General features: G+C 34.0%; 1 protein-coding gene across 2 annotated transcripts in view; it reads left to right on the top strand.

Annotated features, from left to right (window-relative positions):
* Positions 1-17399, top strand: part of A1CF (APOBEC1 complementation factor) — an 80573-nt gene that overhangs the window by 26636 nt on the left and 36538 nt on the right. For both annotated transcript variants that reach the window (XM_019035524.4, XM_019035525.4), the window contains exons 3-4: positions 14969-15103; positions 17095-17225. In XM_019035524.4, coding sequence (XP_018891069.3) covers positions 14969-15103; positions 17095-17225 — 266 coding nt within the window. The remainder of the gene's footprint in view (positions 1-14968; positions 15104-17094; positions 17226-17399) is intronic.

Below are 17399 nucleotides of genomic sequence, written 5' to 3' on the forward strand. Positions count from 1 at the left end.
TGAATTCAAACTACTATGAATTCAAATGTCATGTGTGATTAGCAATAAAATATTCAAGGGTGTCCTTCCATTAGGTGCTCCTTTGTCAGCTGCAAAATATACATTTATTTTTTAATTAATTTTATAAATCATGGCATGCTTTGTTAGACATAATAATAAAGTTATTTTCTTCATCCTAATGAAGAGTGTTAGTCTTTTTTAAGATTTCAAAAAGTTTCTATTATTTCATAGTTGACTTTTTGAAGTTTCACTTAAGTCTATGGAGATACTGACATATTAGTTTTTTTAATACTTAAAAGTCAAATTATTTTAGACTCATTAAACTTTTGAAAAGAGGGTTTTCTTTCTTTTTGCAATCAACACTTCCATAGATGTTATACAATCAAGAATGTTTTTGAATCTTTTTAAAATTTTGAACTTCTTGATATTAGAAACATTTGTGCAAAGACAGTAGAAATAGAAAGCATTTCAACCCTTTCAAACAGCAATCTGTTAATATTTATATACGAGTGTTCCTTTTCTGGAACTGTATTTCTAATGACCCATAATATAAGATAGAAATATGTATAAATCTGTCAAGGGTGACATTAGCTGTAATGCATATCACAAACTTAAATGTATAAATACAATAAAATTATTAAGTAAATTATGAATGTATAATTATTATACTCAACAAGCAGAATTTATGAAAAATAATCCTAAAACAATATAAATTGTCAATTACATTTCATTCAATTCTGGATACTGGTTCTTCCTTTTCCCCCAGATGAAATTCAGGTAAAGTCTCATAACTTTTCTGGTAACGTTCAGGTAATAAAAATCCTTCATTTAAAAAAAAATGATATTTTTTTTCATATTGATGTTATTCCAAACTAGATTGTTTGGAATAATAGTAAAGACATAAAATCATTCAAAGTTGCAGTTATTTCCCTTTCTCAAGTATGTCAGGGTGGAGGATAATTTCTTTTCTGTTTTTCTGCACTATGTTTTCCTCTTTCAACACTAGTTTGGTAACTACAATTTCTGACTCCTGATTGAAGCAGAAGGGAGAAATAAAAGCAAAGAAAATGGTAAAGGAAAGTTTTTACTGAGCTATCTTCATTGGGCTCTCAGGCCTGACAGGTATCGAAGCTTGTGAGATTCTCTGTAGGATCTTCAGACACCCAGCCTCCTGCTGGGTTCTCTTTGATATTTGAAGCAGCCCTCATGGAGAGGATGGAAGATAATCATTAATTTCTACACGTGGCCAAACTCTGATCCCTGGAAACACACATTCCCTGACCTAACAAAATCTGGAAGTTGAGGTGACACAAAGCAACCACTTCTCCTTGCCAACAACAAAGCTGCAGGCCAACCCATTGTTCACAGTGAGAGATTTCAGGAGTGAGTTAGATCCACCAGCTTAGTGTGTTCCCCAAACACAAAGGCAGGGAATACACATCAAGCTGTCTAAGTGGTTTCTCCTGCTTTAGGCAAAATGGCAGGCGCCTCCCAATTCCTCCCACTTAGGGGGAACTAAGAGTCACAACACAACAGCAGTCATCTCCAAATATCTTTGTGTAAATTCCAAAAACTTCTCTCAAACTCTCCAATCTCTTTTCTAAGCTTAGGGTGTTGGGTGACAGTTAACAATGGAAAAACAGTTTCCTGCTACCTTCTCATCCTGCTTGGTGCTCTAGTCACTTGGTTTCATACCTAAATCAGAGGCCAGAGTTAATGATAATTTATTACATATTTCAAAATAGCTAGAAGAGAAGATTTGAAATGTTCCCAACACAAATAAATGTTTGAGGTGAGGGATATCCTAATTACCCTGATTTGATCATTACATATTGTATGTGTGTATTAAAATATCATACATGGACTCCTTAAATGTGTACAATTATGATGCACCAATTTTAAAAGTCCAATTCCATCTTAAAATCCTGTCACAGATGAAATAGTATTCAGTTACTAACAGTAATCATATAAAAAATTCTGAAGGACAATTGTAACACATTATTGTTAAAGCTATGAAGAAAGCTTCCAAATAGTTTTTTTGAAAAGAGACCCAAATAACAATGGAGATAATCTTACTCCATTTAAAAATTTTGCTCCATTGTAAGGTCAAATGTTATGATTTAAGGACATTCATCTGATAGAGAAAATAATGATATGTATAAGTGAAAATGTTAACATATAAAATACTCCTAAAATATATGGCCAATCTTTATTTTACTTTGATCTTCTCTATTAAATGATATTCAGAAAATGCTTATAATAAGGACCTAGACCACAAGTTAATTGTAATAATAATAATAACAAAAAATATTCTAACTGCTTTGTGTATATTAACTCATCTAGTCCTTACTATACACTGTGTGATAGCTACTATGTTTATCCCCAATTTCCTGATGAAGAAAACAAGGCACAGACAGTTTAGATAACTTGTGAGATTAAGATTCTGTTACTATTGGCCAAAATTTTTGGTTAGACTCAGAAAACTGAGAGTTGTTATAATGTGACTTTTAAGATTGCAATTTTAGAGATCAGCATCCTAGAGCATGTGACAAACATTTTTTTGGAACCTAAACTTTGTAACATGATTCACTTTAAGTAATATTGACTAGCAGCGTGACTGTTGAATCAGAAGTGCTTCAATAATGTAGAAGCCTAATGTTCCAAAAGCTAGTTATCTATACCTAAGGCCTCTAATCAAAATGTAAATACCTATATAACTCAATCATTTTGAATGAATTAAAGAATCCCTCCTGATTTTGGCTACAGAGTGTGCAAAATTATCCAAGACTTTAAATCAGAAGGCCTGTAATCTAATCTAGTCCCTATGACATATGAGTTGTATGATCTTTAAAAAGTCCCTTAACATCTCCAGGCCATAACCTCCTGGAAGATCAGCTAGGCAATACCCAACTATTTGTCCATGATTTTTGTGATTCTAGTATCTTCTGAATCTAGTCACTGGTTAGCACACTGGACTATTTGGTCGAAAGGGTAGCCTAAATATGTAGAAACACAACTTCAAACTCTTTGTAACTTACGGAAAATCCTTTAGTCTTACTAATACTTCAGCCTTCCTACTCTGGATTATACAAAAGATCAATATGATTATCCAAAAAGAAAGAAAGAAAGGCAACATTGAGAACATCAAGTTTACTTTTTAAAAAAGTTTTTGTACAAAAATTAAGATAAAGAAACATCCTAATACAATCCAAGCAGCATACCCATAAAATGATAGTTTAGAATTTTATAGATTAGGGTTTGAAAGATTTACTTTTGCTGTATCTTTGCAGTCTCTGATATTGAATGTTGAATATTTACAGAACAAGAATTCAAAAAACAGAGGGTGATGAATTTGTGCTGTCTTATCACTAGCAGGACAAATACAGCTATCAAAAATAGAATTTTGTGAGTTACTTAATAACGTGACCCAGGCTTTTATGTAGCAACTGATGCAATAACGCCTGCTTCTAAGGGTTTGGAAATATGCTTTGTGATCTTTTTAAAATAATAAAACATCTTTGGATATTGATGGCTGAAGTTTTTATCAAAATACTGTAGAGAAAAAAGAGATATAATGCAGTACCCCACATATAGTATGTATTTAATACATACTCTTGTTGAAAATTGTATAATGTTACTAAGTTAAACTTTAAGCTTCATAATTGTATTATGCCTTATAAAAATATTTTGTAAGGAAGTGTGCTGCAGTATTAACATGTGAACAGTCTTTGTCTCTGTGTAATGGAATTATGTGTGGGGATTCTTTTCTCTACTTTTTTATTCTTAACTGTACTTCCTGATTTCGAATGCTAGCATATACTTCTTTGATAGCTAAAGACAAAAAAAAAATACATTATGATGAGTCTTTCCTCAAGAATGCATTAATGATGTGGGTCATAAACTATGATATGTGATGCTCCTCTCACCTGAAATTTTCTCCTTAGAACTAGAAAAATACATTCTCATATGTGAGCATATTCAGAAAAATATACACTTCCACCCAACGTGGTGTCTGTTGACATCAAGTTTAATTCTACTGCAACTAAACCTAAATATATATTTAATAAAAATCACCCTCAAGTAGTCTGAATTTTTTAAAAATAGACTCATTATACCTAATATATATAAAATTTAAAATGTGGTGTGTATTAGCTTTGTTTATCTAGTTATCCTATTGGTAGTCTGTTTTCTAAAAATCATTACAGCACAATCAATTTTTCTGAGGTATGATAGTCCCCTTGCTTTCGTAAACCAATGATCATCCTAAATAAACATCAATATTTTTTGTTTTGTTTTGTTCTTCTGTTTTGCTTCCTTAGTCCCTATTATTGAGAAAAATGTATTAGTGCTGGGTCTTGGGATTATAGAGTATAAAAATGCAGTGCCTGACCTAAAGTTCATATAAAGTGGGTGAAATGAAAAAGAATGTATCCAAAATTTACAACAACATAAGGCAGCCTCAAATGAGCAATATAGCTGTGGGTACCAAAAAGATCAGCATTTTCTATATAGAGCCTTAAAATTGGCAATGCTCTTTGACCTGAGGAATGAAGACAAATATTTAGACATAATGATGTTCATCACAGTGAAATGTATAATTTTTTAGAAATTTAAATTTAAACATATCCTAAATATCCAATGTAATATTAATGGTCAGGTAAACTATGATCATTCTTATATTTTCAAATTATACAGTAATATAAAATTATGATTTCAAAGAATTTTCAAAGACATGGAGAAGTATTCAATTTTAACATTTAGTTAAAAATCTGAAGGCTACATATAAATTTGTGAAGAATATTTTAAGAAATTATTCACATACAGTAAAGAATATTGTAAAATAACAAAGTATAATCTCTAAGTTTTTCTTGCCTGATGCTCTTCTTCATTTTCTAAATTTTCTATAATAAATGCAGATCGTTTTTATCACAAGGAAAAAATCTCATAAGGTAGAAAAGATTTCTAAGGGTCAGTCAGGAGTTAAAAAAAAGAAAAGAAAAAAATCATGGAAAAAACTTTATTATTAAATTTGGGTGATAGGTCCCTAGGTTCACTAGACTATTCTTTCTAATTCTACATATACATGAAATTTGTTTAATATTGATATAGTCCAATCCTTTTGTTCTGCAGTTAGAAAATAAGCCCCAGAATTACACAATTATAAATTAGGGGTCAACAAACTATGCCCCATGAACCAAATGTGGCTACAGCTTGTTTATGTAGTAATTGCAAGCTATGTTTTTTTTTTTTTTTTTACATTTTAAGCATTTTTTTAAAAAAGCCTAAAATATCAACTATTTGGCCTTTTACAAAAGAAAAAAATTGCTGACTCCAACTCGATTCCTTAGCCTACTGCTCTATATTAGAAGCGAATCTAGGTTTTAAAGAAAATTCTTTAATTTAGTATTTAATCTTCCTTAAAAGAAGTAGGTGCATCCCTTCTTGTGCTGCCCATTCACACCAACTCAAGCACTGGGCCCTCACTCGTTCATGTATTAATTCATTTGTTGATTCCACCACAAAGAGAGACACATTTCTACCTTTATGAAGATTAGTCTCATAGAAAAGATAGAAAATTAACAGATAAAGAAACAAGCAAAGTAATTACAGATCATGGTAAGTGTCAAGAATGTGATAAACCAGGCTGTGTAAAAGTCAAAGCCAGGTGACCTTCTTTAGGAAAAATTATATTGAAGCTAAGACTTACCAGATGAGAGCAAACAAACTCTGCAAGGAGCCAAGTATCCCTGGGAGATGGAGCACACAGGCAGTACTCCTTAAACAAAATATTTATAAAATGCAGAACACTTTTGGGTAGTGAAGACATTAATGTGTCTTAATTTCAAAGATCTAGTGAGATTACAGCAGATAAGTAGGTGGATTTCATCTTTCCCTTCCTCTATTAATCAGCCATGGACCTGGTGTCCTGGGAACAATCTCCTCAAACTAGGAACAAAATACAGTATTCAATTCCCACCCTTCACACTTTCCTTTATATGCATACTCTCTTGTATGGAATTTCAATGAAATCACATGTTTTGATTCTAATTTGTTCAGTTCTTCAGCAAATACAAGCCATCAGGTACAAAGAATGGCGCTAGATCAAGTCTAATTAGAATACCGTTCCTCTTCTAAGGGTGCCCCAAATTAAGCTAACTCTCCATCTTTCTGGTTTGAGATAATGTACTTAGGTAATTTTAATTGAATGTTCCTCAAATGGCATTTTTTCCTATAAATAATACAATAAAAATAACCTGAGGGTCTCAGGTTTACTAATTGGCTTCATCTAGACTGGTTCCGAGAGGAGCAGATGGAAAAACACTGTGGCATTGACATTCTTTTTCAACCACTGCACAAAAAATCCTAGGGACAGAAATAGGAATTTGACTTCATGGCAAAATATAGCTCCTAGGTCCTACTTTTTCCTCTATTGCCTGTTTTCACCACCTGCTCACATCCCTGCTATCCAAGGACTTAGGTCATTCACCAAGTACATGGATACCAATTCTTTAAATAGGTAGCAATAAGCATTAGAACAGGATGGGACCAGTAGATCATCACAGGCTCATGCTTCCCTAAGCTTATCACCCCAGCCACCCTCAGGCCAACTTTATTTTAAAGCTCAGAAGCAGTCTTACTTCTACTAGCCAGAGATGCCATAGCGTGGTGTGAAAGACTCCAAATGAAGGAGCAGTTCTGTGAATCCCTTTGTGGAGGGGGTGTGTGCCCAACATTTGTGGGAACTTCATTATCCCAAGGAACACAGATATGTTCCAGAAGCTATTATTTCCAAATAGCAATGAATTTCTCCTCGAATAGCCTCATAGGGTGTTGACTATATATGAAGTGTTTGATATAAGATTCAAAATCTTCATAAACTACACAAGGTAGTGCTTTCCCTTAAGCTAGAAGCACAGAGTTTTTCTATTTTATTAGCTTAAAAATTGGTGTGACCTCATGACCCAAATATGCAGAAGCATGAGCAGGTCTTGTGGACTTTGGACTGTGCATGCTGACAAATTCACACTTTTTTTTAAAGTGCTATTCATTTGTTAGTACTGATTGGCAACTAAAATTAAGTGACTCTTCATCTTCAGAACCTGAAAGCTTAGCATTATGAGATGCAAAAGACAGCTTTCAAACAAGCTAGGCAAAGAAGAAATTATTGAGATCACAGTTCCTTGCAATCATGAATTTGTATAGGATTTCAGCAGCTGTGATCCTTTATAACATTGTTAAAGAAGTGCTGAGCAGGGAACCAAGATGATGTTAAATGGCACATTGTCCACATCATTAAATAACATCCAATCCCATATAGAGAGAATTATTCCACTTTCAGTTCTCTCTCAGGCTTCCAGGTGAGGAAAGTTAGTTGTTGGAGGTATGATTTAAACACCTCTTCAGGCCCTGCTAACCTTTTTAAGTCCCGAGAGCAGAACTAGAGTGCAGAGCTTTTAGTAGATGACAGTGTCTATGTAGAAATTGACCATGATTTCACTTGTTTGCAATTGTTTTTATAATCACCGTCCATTTATGGGAAACGATACTGATATTCCACTTATAAGAACAATATATTTTCTTTTTGGTATAAGTTTATGTAAGTAACAAAGTGAATCAATGCATAAAGTCATTAGGTAATTAACAGAATAGATGTCAATTGGACATGGAATTGAAGATACACTGATTTTTAAAATTACAATATCCTCTTAAGGCTTCAATTGACTAACTCACAAAACATCCTATGAACATTTTCCTCCATTAAACATGATATCAAAGTCAGCCTTCCTTTCACAAGCACCCTCACACCCCTACAGGACTACTGCAATCACCTAGTCAACCCTCCTACTCCTTCATAGATGAAATAATTAAAGTCAGAATAGATTTAGTGCCTTGCCAAGTCCCTCAGCTTGTCAGAAATTAAAATTCACAAGAGTGTTGTAAGGAGAAGAATGATTATACAAAATTCCTTACATGCCTCAAACCCGGTGCATTGGATGGGATTATGTTTGGCATATGTTGAACTAGGAAAAGATAGAAGAGCAATTACCCAAACCAAATGTTCTTTATTATGTCTTTATCTGCACATGGGAAGTTTTGCATAACTTAATCAGATCTAGCGGCAATAATAATAGTTAATTCAAAAAGGCAAATTGTAAGTAAACAAAAAAGTTAGATGGGCCTATTGAATAAATTACACATTCTTTAAGGATAAAAGCTCCAAACGGATTAAGGAATGACTAAAGCTGTCACCTAATTACTTCTTGAAAGGAATTTAGAGGTTCCTATAGATGGAAGCAGTGTGTCTGGGCACATGCCCAGAGCCAGAAGCGAGCATGAGGACAGCAATTCCTGGCCTCAAAAAAAGGAAATAATGCTTTGCAGTCCATCATTTTGCAAACTTTGCTGGAAAAGATAAGCAGAGGGTCTTAGAAGTGAGTTGGCGTTTTACTCGTTCTCTTTTACAGAAACACACACACACACACACACACACACAAATGCTTTTTGTTTTCTAATTTTGAAAAACACTCGAAAAAGTTTTCTGTTTTGTAATTTTGAAAAACACTGACAAAATGTTTTCTGTTTTCTAATTTTGTCTATTTTCAAATTCAATATTCTTATGAATGACCAAAATCTTACATTATAAAAAGCTTTGCAAAACACATCATTTAAAAAAGCCTATTTGCTTTTGAATGCTTCAAACGTTGATACTGAATAATCCTTAAACATAAAGGGAAATTATTAAAAGATATTATTAAATGCATCAACTTGAAAACATAAATTGCTTCTGCTTCCATAAGATAGTTAACAACTTCAAGTGAAATTGGGATTAATTTCCTTGGAAATAGACTTTCAATAGTCAACCTTCCAAAGTGAAACAGGAAGGTGACTCATAATTTACTAATAGTTGTTTCCTTAGAAGAACCATATCATACATTTTTTAAAGATAAAATGTCAGGGCTTTGTAAAAAGTGAAAACAATAAATGAAAGTCAAGAGCCAAGAGCCATTTGCATCTTTCTTCATGATTTTTGCCATAGATACATGCCACCAATATTATTTATTTATAATTCATTAAATCTCCTGGCTAACACGGTGAAACTCCGTCTCTACTAAAAAGTACAAAAAATTAGCCAGGCATAGTGGCAGGCGCCTGCCTGTAGTCTCAGCTACTGGGGAGGCAGAGGCAGGAGAATAGCGTGAACCCAGGAGGCGGAGCTTGCAGTGAGCTGAGATTGCGCCACTGCACTCCAGCCTGGGCGACAGAGCGAGACTCCGTCTCAAAAAAAAAAAAAAAAAAAAAAAAAAAAGAATTCATTAAATCAACTCACTATTTTTAGTCGTTTATGTTAAAAGTAAACTTTTTCTCACATACGTAAGAAACCCACAGGTTTTGTGTGCTAATTATACTTTTTCTAATGTACATTAAAATAAATGCATAATTATTAAAATAAGAAATACTGACCTATAAACCATCTAATATCATCCTCACATATTTTGAGAAACACTAGGCTATATGATGATAAAGCTAAATTAATATTTGATAATGTTCATATCGTAGCTTTTCCTGTCTTTGTTTCTAATCTACATTTCCACAAAATTTCAACAACTCATTTAGTCTTTATACCACAATTTTTATTATTCTTCCTACTTTAGGAACATTATATCTGGCATTCATGTTGCATACATCTTGTAAAAATTGTAGAAAAATAGCTAATAGAAATAATGCCAACTTCTACAGTATATTAAGCCAAATAAATTCTGCTTTCTAAATTCCAGTCTAAAAACAGATTTAACCAACATGAAGTCACTGATTTTAACAAGATGTGAAGGTGAACAAACTATACAAAATAGGTAATTATTTTATATACAATTTAGAAATGAATATTCCCTGCAGCACTGTGTGTTGTCCTCAGGCAACAAAAACTTTAGAAGAGACCAAAGGTAAAATCACATTGAAGAGGATCCTGTTGGTACATTTTATGGCCCCATAGACTTTCCTTAAACTATCTATCACATAATGAAGGATCTAGTATATAGGTGGAATACGATAGAAATAATGTCTAATAAATACTTTTATTCAATTTCACAAATCAACAACTAGGAAAATACAGTATAGACTCATGAAACACAAGTGACACAGTCAAGAGAGATGTCCTCCATGCCTTGTTGTCAACTTTAAGAACCATGCACAAGAGTCTGGTCACAGAACCACTGTTCTGGGTATGGTCCTAGTGACTGGCAAGCTGGTAAAGTCTTGAAATGCTGCTAAGCAAGGGTAGATTTGGCTAGGACCCAAGGGAACAGGAGCAGGAATAAATACTAACCTGGTCAATTGGAAAATGTACAGGAAAACATCTGAAACAAGTTTAGTTATGAAAAATACACAGTCTCTTCCCTCTTAGAGAGAGGGGAGAAAAAGAAACAAAGAATCAAAGAGAACCACAAAGACGAGTACAAACTTGAAATATGAACTTTCCAAAGAGCCATTAAAGAAACTGAAATTACTACTCAGGAAAAAACAGGCTGAATGAGTGTTCATTAATTAATGTCCTTCCGGTTATGAATGGGCTCATTTATGGGAAACAATAACCATCTGGTGTCCATGATTGGTGAAGTTGAGCAGGAAAATAAATGTAACACACAACATGAGGATTTATGAGGCTGATAAGCCTGAGAAGAATAATCATCACAATTTTTGAGTACTATATATGCCATAAAGTTCACCAAATTGAGAATGATAGGACCTTTATTCTAGTCTTTTCTGCAATAAATTAAACCAGTGTGATATTAGACAAGTTATGTATCTCTGGACTTAGTTTCCTCATCTATAAAGTTAGTATATTGTGTTAATATAAAAATGAAGGAAAGATAATGGAACTACAAGCGTCTTCATATTTTTTCTCTGCTGTTTACTGCTTGTATGAATTTGGACATATTTTATGCCTTGGATTCCTTGCCTATAAAACGAAAGTAATAGTAGTAGCATCCTCATAGATTTGTTGAGAAGATAAAATAAATGTAAAACACTCAGAAAAATACCTAATTCAATTGGAGATAGTTGTTGTTTTTGCTGTCATTACTATCATGTGCAAGTAACAGAAGCTAACTCTGACTGGCTAAGTATAAAAGAGTTTATTAAAAGGGTACTGGTTCACAGAAACTTTAGATGTGGAGAATCCAATTCAAGGGTAAGCTTTTAAGAACAAAACCCAAAACCACATCACATATTTGTCATGATAAGGAAATGTTATCTGCCATCACAGAATGCTCAACATTAAAGTTTGCACCATTTGTGACTTTTGCATCAGAACTCAATTTTAGTAAGGGAAACCATGATTGTCCATGGTTTAGTAAAGGAAACCATGATTTTCCAATAACCATGATGGCCCCAGCTGCAAGGAAGGCTAGAAAAATCAAGTATCTGTCATTTTTAAGGTCTATAGGAGAAGGCAATTTTTGCCCAGATTCCCCAGGTATATAACAAGTTCAAACGCTCAGTGGCCAAAATTAACTCAGTTCATTCAATCTTCATGCTAAGACTTACTGTTTAGAATGATTTATTGAGGAAGGTTTTGTGGTTTTTATCCAAGGTCAAGAAGATGGTAGACAAAATCTCTTGAAGACTCAATGGCTTCATCATGAAGGACTTGAAATATCTGTGATAGGAGGAAATTTCCAAGTACTCTTGACATATAAACTGAGTAACTGGGTAGGCTCAGCATCCAATATGTAAATTAAAGCCACTGGATTTATAGTTAGAATTGTGTCCTCAATTGTTAATTTACATAGGTGAAGATTTTCCACCTATTTGTATATGACTCTAGAGAGACAATGGCTTGTAAGTCTTTGGAAAAATAAAAGTTTCCAGAGTTTAATAAACATTCTCTCATGAAAAACAAAAATCTATATTCTTTTAGTCTGAACTATTAATACATTTGTGCTGCTGGGGAGAATGCTTCCCTTGAGGAAGACATGAGCTAGGAGAGAAAAGAGCAGTTATAACTGGGCTTTATCTATTTTAAACTCCTCAACTATGAAAATAGTACCTGACATATTAGCAACCCAGAGCCCAACTGTCCTTTCTGAGTAATGGACAGCTATTCTAACCCCATGACTAATGCCCATTGCCTGTCTTAAATTGATCTGAACTTCCATTACTGGTACATTCCAAGACCAGTGGGTGGCTCACAGAGCAAATCTCCCCTACTGAGTGAACTACAGGGCATCCCTGAACTGGTCAGACTCTTTACAGTCTCAAAAAATATTCTTTGGATTTTTTTTCAAGTGTTTATAAAAAACAAAGAAAGACAATTAATATGCTTTCTTGCCCAGTTATTTCAGATTGTAAGCAGGTAAATCTTCCTATATGCATCATATGCATAAATAGTTGGATGGCATTTTTAGCAATTATAGCAATCAAGAAATTTGAAGATATATTTAAAAAGGTCAATCTGCTGGTTGCCTATTTATTTTCAAACTATCAAAGCTTTTCAAAGCAGAATTTCTGGAATTACCATTTTACTATTATGGGTTAAAGTTTGGTTTCCTCAACCTGAAGGGTAAAAATACCACCCAATGTATAGTAAACTTATAATCTGTTGAATGTTATAGACATCAAAGATACATAAAAATGGGCTCAGAAGCATCATTATTACCGAAATGGAAAGAGTTTGCCCAGGGAGAAGGATGGTAATTTGGCAATTCAGGCTGAGTATCTTTTATCCAAAATGCTTAGGACCAGAAGTATTTTGGATTTCAGACTTTTTTAATTTTAGAATTTTTGCATATACATTATAAAGATATCTTGGAGTTGGGACCCAAAGTATAAACACAGAATACATTTGTAATTCATATATACCTTATACACATAGCTTGAAGGTAATTTTATACAATGCTTTTAATGATTTCGTGTACCCATCACATGAGGTCAGGTGTGGAATTTTCTACTTGTGGCATCATGTTGGCACTGAAAAGTTTTGAATTTTGGATTTTGGGGTTAGAAATATGAGATATGTTCTTCCAAATATTTTATGTAATAAAATGATCGGAAATTGAAAGGATTTTAAATTGCAGTAGAGAATTTGCTATTTAATGGCATGATACATTTTTTCATAAATAAGGAGTTTTGTTTTTTTTTTTTTTGAGACAGAGTCTTGCTCTATCACCCAGGTGGGAGTGCAGTGACAACATCTCAGCTCACTGCAACCTCTACTTCCTGGGTTCAAGTGATTCTCATGCCTCAGACTCCCAAGTAGATGGAATTACAGGCATGTGCCACCATGTCCAGCTAATTTTTGTATTTTTAGTACAGATGGGGTTTCACCATGTTGGCCAGGCTGGTCTCGAACTCCTAGACTCAAGCCATCCACCCACCTCAGCCTCCCAAAGTGCTGGGATTACAGGCATAAGCCACCATGCCAGACCAATAAGGAATATTTTAATGTATGTATCTGTCATAAGTGGCTTCCATGTATCAAAGGAGCAAAATGCAAAAATTAAGCTGATGAACTTTGATGCCTGACTGCCTGGGTTCAAATTCTGGCTTCTCCACTTCCCAACCATGTGACCTTGGCAAATTAATTTATCTGGGCTTTGGTACCTTATGTAAATGGGATAATAACAGTCCTTAACCCATGACATTAAGTAATGATAGAGCAGTATCTGACATATAGTAAATGCTATATAGGTATTTGTTTGAAAAGAAGTAAATAAATAAAACTCACTAATGTCTCTGAAAATGTCAGTTGCACATTTTTAAGGTAATTCTTGGTTGAGATATAAACCACTAAATTACCAAGGTTTTGGGGTTTTTTTCTATAAGCATAAGTATTTCAATTTCTCGGATTTCTCAGTGATATCAAAATTTTACTAATGGACAAGAATATTAGGGTAAGAAAAAAGTACAGGAACTCTCTAGGCAAAAATTTAAATATTCAATTAGATTTTAAAAATACTCAGTTGTTTGAAACAAAAAAAGTAATCCAGGCAAAGTAGAAGACTCATATGATATCTTTTTAAATTATTATTTTTAAAAAACGTGGTATGAATTATTAGAAATAATGTGTGATCATGATCCACAGACACCACAGATATCAATTAAATACTGTGATCCAAAGAGCCTTTGTGCTAACACTTATAAAATAATTGAGAAAGGCTCAAGTTGGTGTCTATGAAGATTTAACAGGGACACTACAAGCTGCTTTACTTCAAGTTTAAACAACAGTCATACAAAGCAGTGTATTTAAACAACTAACATATGTCTTTTAAAAATATACATAGAAAAATATTTGAAAAGGCCTATGAAATTTTTGACAGTAACTACTTCTAAGGATGGTACAGTGATACATTGGAGAATTTTTCTTTTTACTTTACATGTCACTGTGTTTTTTCCACAACTTGTATCATTTTATAGCATGAAACTTCTTAAAATATTAGTTGTAGAAGTTAGTAGTGAACTCTTCGGCTCAAGGGATCCTTCTGCCTCAGTCAGAGTAAGTTCTATTGTTCTATAGCACTGCAGGATGACTACGGTTAACAATAATATATTATTAATATGTAGTTGTAAATAACTAGAAGAAGGCTATTCCTTGTGTTCCCAACACAAAGAAATGATAAATGTTTGAGATGATGGATATACTAATTACCCTGATCTATTTACTCTTTAATGTGGTAAGAAGATAGATCTCTTAAGTGTTCTTACTCAATGAAATTAAAAAAGAAAAAAATATTTGCCCAGCAGTTTACAAGTTTTCACAATGTTTATCTCAAGCAAGCTGCTGAAGCACAGAGTGTGGTATTATAATCCACATAAAAAGCTTTAATTTTTCTCCTTTAACCAGTCCACTATTATTACTTGTCAATGATAAATACATTCATTAATGTGAAATTATTTTGAAAAATACTCAAGGAAATTGAATTAAAGTCTTGATCATTTTCTCCTCTCCTTCACACCTGCCCTGGATTTGCAGGAAAATGGACAAAGAAAATATGGTGGCCCTCCACCTGGCTGGGATGCTGCACCCCCTGAAAGGGGCTGTGAAATTTTTATTGGAAAACTTCCCCGAGACCTTTTTGAGGATGAGCTTATACCATTATGTGAAAAAGTGAGTCCAAATTTAACATTTAATTTTTCTTATCGTTCAAGGGAAAAATACTGTTCTCTTCACTTTGCTTTCATTCTCAGCCTTCTTGGTCAGTGGCTGTTTCCATTCCAATTACCATTCCTCAATTATAGACAAAGTTTCTAGTGATTATCTCTTTATAATCACTGCCTTGACCTAGCTCTTGTCCTCTTACTGACAGCTTGAATTGCTACAATTTCTAATGACTGTCAAATCTATATCTCGTTCCCCAATCTTTCCACTGTCATGCCATCTGACTACAAACTATCCATCAACAATAACCCTACAATAACCTGTCTAAAATTAGATATTGCTCCAACTTGAAATTTTAATACAGTTTTATAAAGTACAACATTTTCATTTTAAAAGAATGTATATGTTTGACAAGGCTCAACATGTATCTATAATCCAGAATGAAATCTGGTCTGAATTTTTTGTCTACCTAAATGCATCAAGAAGATTAAGAACATGGCTTTTCAGTTAAAGGAAGAATACAAAATTAAATTTTATTTTTAATAATTTACCAAGTAGTTTTTAGCAACAAGCACATTCCTGAAAAATTTAGTAAATATAAGAATTTAGCTCTCTGCCTGAATGCCAAAATCAATTTTGTGTGTGTGTGTTAACAGCCTCAGATTCAGAACTGCACCTAATTTTACACATACAATCCCTCTTGGCACGAGGACAAATGATGAGGACTTAATTCTGTAAGAATCTTATATACTGAATCTGAAAATGAGCATCAAGAAACACCTGAAACATAGAGATGAAACATGTTCAAACTATTTCCTAACAAGCCCAGAAGAAATAGGTGTTCATTACTGAATACGTGAGGGTGGGCTAGGGTAAGGCTGAGCTGAGAAGTGACCAACCACAAATGGCATGTGCTTAATGGCACTTCTCTCCAGACATGCCGCATCACATTTATTTGGGCAACCCTTCTTACAGCAGCCAGTGATAGTAAATTGCTCAGTCTAGATTGCTGCAGGACAGTTGTGGGGTAGAAGGGAGTATTACATGGGCAAGTAGAGTCACTATAGCCAGGGGAATAGAGTGTTCTCCTGCTCTGGAGGCCCTAGCCCTGAGTTAGTAGTATTTAGGCTAGCATTTACATTCAGCCAGCAGACAGAGAAAATGACAAGCCTCCCAGATCATCCCCTGAAACATATCTGTGTTCATTTTGATGTCATGGCTGAGGAAAAAGACTGCTAAGAAGTTAGTTTGGCGAATGAGCATTCTTGGATTTTATTTTAAACATCAATGATAGAATAGGACCAACTGGAAATTAAACTATGGAGATTTCAGAGGACAATTTAGAGGAAATGGACATATACATCAAAAAATTGCACTTTTTTTGAGACAGTGTCTTGCTCTGTTTTCCAGGCTGGAGTGCAGTGGCACAATTATGGCTCATTACAGCCTCTATTGCCTGGGCTCAAGCAATTCTCCCACCTCCGCCTTCCAAGTAGCTGGGACTACAAGCACGTGCCACCACGCTCAGCTAATTTTTGTATTTTTTGTAGACTCAGGGTGTCACCATCTTGCCCAAACTGGTTTCAAATTCCCAGGGCTAAGCAATCTATCTGCCTTGGCCTCCCAAAATGCTGGAATTACAGGTGTAAGAAACTGTACTTATGATAAAATGTGTTTTCATGTCTCTAAGATGTTCCAGATAATTATGTGATAAAAGGTCATTTGCTCTACCAAAAACACATTCTGTTAACTCAGGCTGAAATGTCACTTGTACACATTTTATTTAACTTAACTTCTCTCATGAATCAGATAACTGATCTGAACCCACATGAAAATATGCAAACCATTCCACATGGGATGCAAATGTCAAATAGTACTGGCAGGAGGCAAACTTCAGAAAGCACTGTGTTGTGTGTGTTTGTGTGTGTATCAGCACATGCACACATACATTCAGAAGTACAAACGTATAAATATAAATTTTCTATTTCTATTACTTGCAGATCGGTAAAATTTATGAAATGAGAATGATGATGGATTTTAATGGCAACAATAGAGGATATGCATTTGTAACATTTTCAAATAAAGTGGAAGCCAAGAATGCAATCAAGCAACTTAATAATTATGAAATTAGGTAAGCTCCGCCTCTTCTAGATTAAAAGTGAAACAAACAATGCACCTGTGTCTGTTTTTCTATCAAGTTTATCTAATATGGTGTATGCCAAAAAAAAAAAGCCAAGCCAGAAATGAAATAGATTAGTATTTTTCCTTGGCAAAAATAAATTTGATTAAATATTTATTAATATCA

Source organism: Gorilla gorilla, chromosome 8 (assembly GCF_029281585.2).
Source record: "Gorilla gorilla gorilla isolate KB3781 chromosome 8, NHGRI_mGorGor1-v2.1_pri, whole genome shotgun sequence".
Lineage (NCBI taxonomy): Eukaryota > Metazoa > Chordata > Mammalia > Primates > Hominidae > Gorilla > Gorilla gorilla.